This window comes from Cebus imitator, unplaced genomic scaffold (genome assembly GCF_001604975.1).
Source record: "Cebus imitator isolate Cc_AM_T3 unplaced genomic scaffold, Cebus_imitator-1.0 Scaffold92, whole genome shotgun sequence".
Classification (NCBI taxonomy): domain Eukaryota; kingdom Metazoa; phylum Chordata; class Mammalia; order Primates; family Cebidae; genus Cebus; species Cebus imitator.
This window is the reverse complement of record NW_016107407.1, coordinates 10,667,467-10,673,013: the sequence shown is the minus strand read 5'-3', so window position 1 is coordinate 10,673,013 and position 5,547 is coordinate 10,667,467. Positions and strand designations below refer to the sequence as shown.

Here is a 5,547-nt window from a genome sequence, read left to right as displayed (position 1 = left end):
ACACACACACACACACACTTTTAAAAGTGTCTACAATCTGGTATTTTGTGACTAAAAGTTTCTGTTGTTTATAGTTACAAAATTTATCAAAGTTTTGATTTTTCAGTGTCTTGAGATTTTAAAGATATAATTTAAAAGGATAATATGCAATATATAAGAACTTGGGTTGAAATACTTTTTAAATTAATTCCATAAGTTTGGAAGATTTTTTAACAGTTTATGTACCTATCATAGGCATGGTTATATTCAATCCTGTTAGGATTTTAACAGTCTACTGAAATTAGTAACCAAATTATCTTTTGTTGTTTTTTGTTTGTTTTGTGTTTTGAAAAGGGCTAAAGCCATTTTTTAGGTTGTCTTGGGCAGAAAAGTGAAAAGAGAATGCTCCACTTTAACCGATGTCAGCATCTGAAAAAGATAACACAGAAATGTTTTTCTAGAATACATGTTAAAACGGATAAACATGCACATCGATTTCTTTCAAGAACCTTTGCACTTGCGGAATTAAGGAAGTCATGGTATTCAACTCACTCTCTTGTTGGAGACAAAAATATTATCCTAATGGGACCTCCTGGTGCTGGGAAAACAACAGTAGGCAGAATAATAGGTCATAAACTAGGTTGTTGTGTCATAGATGTGGATGATGATATCCTTGAAAAAACCTGGAATATGAGTGTTTCTGAAAAATTACAGGATGTTGGTAATGAGCAATTTTTAGAAGAGGAAGGAAAAGCTGTGTTAAACTTCTCTGCATCTGGAAGTGTGATTTCCCTTACTGGGTCCAATCCAATGCATGATGCTAGCATGTGGCATCTGAAGAAAAATGGAATAATTGTATACCTGGATGTACCTCTAATAGATATAATTCATCGTCTAAAATTAATGAAGATAGGTAGGATTGTAGGTCAGAATTCTGGAACATCTATGAAAGACTTACTTAAATTTAGAAGACAGTATTATAAGAAATGGTATGATGCTCGTGTTGTCTGTGAAAGTGGGGCTTCCCCAGAGGAGGTAGCTGACAAAGTGCTCAATGCAATTAAAAGATACCAAGATGTGGACTCAGAAACATTCATTTCAACAAGACACGTTTGGCCTAAAGACTGTGAACAGAAGGTTTCAGCAAAATTCTTCAGTGAAGCTGTGATTGAGGGGTTGGCTTCGGATGGTGGACTCTTTGTTCCTGCGAAGGAGTTTCCAAAATTAAGCTGTGGGGAGTGGAAAAGTCTAGTAGGAGCAACCTACATAGAAAGAGCACAGATAATGTTGGAAAGATGTATCCATCCTGCAGACATACCTGCTGCCAGGTTGGGAGAAATGATTGAAACTGCTTATGGGGAAAACTTTGCCTGCTCAAAAATTGCTCCTGTCAGGCACCTTTCAGGCAACCAGTTCATCCTGGAGTTGTTTCATGGACCAACCGGATCATTTAAAGATTTGTCTTTACAGCTTATGCCTCATATTTTTGCGCACTGTATCCCTTCAAGTTGCAATTATATGATACTTGTAGCTACTTCAGGAGACACAGGGAGTGCAGTCTTAAATGGTTTTAGTCATCTTAATGAGAATGATAAGCAAAGGATAGCTGTGGTCACATTTTTTCCTGAGAATGGAGTAAGTGATTTTCAAAAAGCACAAATAATCAGCAGTCAGAGAGAAAATGGATGGGCAGTAGGTGTCGAGTCAGATTTTGATTTTTGCCAGACAGCTATAAAAAGAATTTTTAACGATTCTGATTATACTGGCTTTCTTACTGTGGAATATGGAACAATCTTAAGTTCAGCTAATTCCATAAACTGGGGCCGACTCCTTCCGCAGGTAGTTTATCATGCTTCTGCATATCTTGACCTTGTCAGTCAAGGATTTATTTCTTTCGGAAGCCCAGTCGATGTCTGTGTTCCCACAGGAAACTTTGGCAACATATTAGCAGCAGTGTATGCCAAAATGATGGGAATCCCGATTCGGAAATTTATCTGTGCCTCTAATCAGAACCGTGTTTTGACTGATTTTATAAAAACAGGACATTATGATCTAAGAGAAAGAAAATTGGCACAGACCTTTTCACCATCAATAGATATTCTCAAATCTTCAAACCTAGAACGACATTTATACTTGATGGCTAATAAAGATGGACAACTAATGACAAAATTATTTTATCAATTAGAAAATCAGCATCACTTCCAGTTAGAAAAGGTTCTAGTTGAGAAACTTCAGCAAGATTTTGTAGCTGACTGGTGCTCGGAGGGAGAGTGCCTAGCAGCTATTAACTCCACCTATAATAGTTCAGGGTATATTTTGGATCCACACACTGCTGTTGCAAAAGTGGTTGCAGACAGGGTGCAAGACAAAACTTGCCCAGTGATTATCTCATCTACAGCTCATTACTCAAAGTTTGCACCTGCTATCATGCAGGCTTTAAAGATTAAAGAAATCAATGAGACTTCATCAAGTCAGCTCTATTTACTGGGTTCATACAATGCATTACCTCCACTTCATGAGGCTTTATTAGAGAGAACAAAACAGCAAGAGAAGATGGAGTACCAGGTTTGTGCAGCTGATGTGAATATCTTGAAGAATCATGTAGAGAAACTTATCCAAAATCAATTCATGTAAAAGTTTCCTGAGTAAAAATTTTTTTTTCTGGCTATAAGCATGCAATAATAAATCTCAAATGCTGATTTGGAGTACAGTCACGTTTTGTCTTTTATGTAAATATCTCTCTGTTACCTGCTAGAATTTCAGTAGTCTGATCTCTAGGACTGACATTATACCTGCACTGTACCTCCTCAGATCTTTAGAGTGACAGAAGGTAACACAGTGCACGGACTTTGAGCTATCATGCTTTGCCTTGTGGTCATGAGTCTCACTCTGTCGCCCAGGCTGGAGTGCAGTGGCACAGTTTCAGCTCCCTGCAACCTCCACCTCCCAAGTTCAAACAATTCTCCTGCTTCAGCCTCCTGAGTAGCTGAGATTACAGGCATGTGCCACCACACCTGGCTAATTTTTGTATTTTTAGTAGAGATGGGGTTTTGTCATGTTGGCCAGGCTGGTCTCGAATCCCTGACCTCAGGTGATCCACCCACCTCGGCCCCCCAAAGTGCTAGGATTACAGGTGTGAGCCACCACACACGGACAGGGCCAGTGTTTTGAACCCTTCTCAAATTCCATTTTGGACTACAACTAATTATGTGTATCTTAGACTGTCCAAATTAAATATATACTCTGTCCTTCACTCTTTTGCGTGTTTATGGTTAGGGTGATGAAGTTTGAAAATCAAGACGTAGCTGAAATCCAGGATGAAAGAATAAGCAGAACTGCTTAGAAGTGAATACAGAAATAAAATTATTTCAAGAGGAAAGCTTTCCAAAATTAAGAGTATTTGAGTTGTTTTAATGATATATTTGTAGACAGCAGTTTCCCTATATTATTTGGAATCGAATAGATTCTTAGGTAATTTGTTGTCTGTCTCTTCAATGAACATTGTCTTTTTCTGGCATCTGAAACCACGCACGACTGATAGGCTAATTTGTATTCCCTTGTAGTAATACATTTTAACCATGACTTACGTTTGTGAATTTATTGGATGTTTTCTTTCTGAATTAAAGATTGTCAGGACAAATTAGTGTAATGGACTACTGTCAACCACAAGATGGCATTCCTAACATAATTTGTCTTTGATAACATTCAGTTTCATTTTCTGGGAGAACAGCCTCCATGAAGAAATATACTGAAAGTTGGTAATGAGGGAAACATTTTAATAGTTTAATAAGCAAGAGAAATTTGTTTTAAAAAATTTAAATTAAACCAGTTATATATTAACACCAGATCTCTGGCTTAGCTTTTAAAAAAGAGGTTCTAAAGCTGAAAATTGAAAACCAGGAGCGGCTATAGGAAAAAAGTGGAAGATGCAAAGTTCTGTTTATTCATGTATGTCTTCATTATTTCATCATTTAAGGATATTTCAGTAGATGATATATTTAGAAACTGCATCTAAATATTCACTATGTACATAAGAATGCATTATTTTTCTGAAAGTGAGAGGAACAGTGTTTGAAAAAGACATGATTTCTGGCCGGATGCAGTGGCTCATACCTGTAATCCCAGCACTTTGGGAGGTCGAGGAGGGCGGATAACCTGAGGCCAAGAGTTTGAGACCAGCCTTGCAAAACTCTGTGTCTATGAGAAATACAAAACAATTAGCTGGGCATGGGTGGCTACTCAGGAAGCTGGGACCAAAAGTCACGTGAAACCAGGAAGTGGAGGTTGTAGTGAGCTGAGATCACAGCACTGCACTCCAGCCTGGGGAACAGAGTGAAACTATCGAAAAAAAAAGAAAAAAAATGGATGATTTCTGCCTTCGAGAACTGTAGTTAACAAGACAACACAAAAATCTTGTACAAGCAAGAGTTATTGTAATATGGTATGTCAATAAATGGAAAATGAATGATACAGCTAAGTGCAGTCATATTTAAGAGGAAGGAATTGCTATGAGATAGTCAGAAAAGGTTTCACAAAGGACCTAGAACCTAAGATGAGTCTTGAAGGATGGGAAGATTTTCTAGGTGAAAAGGAAGGGGAAAACATTCTAACAGAGGCAGAAGAAACAGGGAAGATGAAATGCCCAGGAGTTCACCTGCATTTATTTGTGGACAGCATATTCTTTTACTGGCCAAAACAATTACTTCATGTCTTCAGTTTTTCTCAAAACCAACTCTGGCCCTTCACTCTCAGCTAATAACTTTGCTTCATTCTAGAGGAACAAGTAACCACACATAAGACACTCAGGCATCCTATGATCACATGTATATGTTTGCTGCACCCATTTCTGTCTCTTTTCGCTCTCCTTTGATTGAATTGGGTGGCATTCCTTCTCTTTTCAAAGGCCAGTCTCTTTAGGTGTGCCTCGAATCCTATTCCCTTCAGCCTACTTGAATGGCACGTGTCATCAGGTACCTTCTTGTTCTTCAACTTCTCCCCTCCTGTGTAACCTTTCTGTGGCATTTAGAGTGTCTCTTTTTGTACTTTGGCATAAGAACAAAATCTCTTTAAACATCCTCATTTTCCCATCTGTGCTTCTTCATTCACCAAACAAGATAAAGCTCTTCACAGAGTTATTTACATATATGGTCTCCACTTTCTTGTCTTTCTTTTTCTCCAGAGTGTAAAATATATGCAAAGTTTAAGGATAAGCATTAAATACCTGAGTACTCACCACCTCACTCGATAGAACATGACTCACCTTTGGCTCCTCTTTGATTGATTGCATTCACTTTTCTCTTCCAGAGGTAACTACTATCATAAATTCTTTGTTATTCATTCCCTTTCTCATAGTTCTGCATTGTTTAGTTTTGACTCTTTGAATTTTATATAAATGGAATCATATTTCATGTGTTATCCATGACCTATTTCTTTTTGCTCAGAGGCTTCCAAATTCATTCATCCAGGTGAATGAAGCCACAATTCATTGGAATTGTACTACTAAATAGTATTCTACTTTTATGAACACCATAATCTATCCATTACTGGACATTTGTCTAATTTTTATCT

The 5,547-nt window shown here is 37.6% G+C and overlaps 1 protein-coding gene across 2 annotated transcripts in view; it reads left to right on the top strand.

Moving 5' to 3' along the window:
- THNSL1 (threonine synthase like 1) overlaps positions 1-2,689 on the top strand; it is a 10,314-nt gene extending 7,625 nt beyond the window's left edge. For both annotated transcript variants that reach the window (XM_017535523.2, XM_017535521.2), the window contains exon 3: positions 334-2,689. In XM_017535523.2, coding sequence (XP_017391012.1) covers positions 382-2,613 — 2,232 coding nt within the window. In that variant the 5' untranslated portion in view covers positions 334-381 and the 3' untranslated portion in view covers positions 2,614-2,689. The remainder of the gene's footprint in view (positions 1-333) is intronic.
- The last annotated feature ends 2,858 nt before the right edge of the window (positions 2,690-5,547 follow it).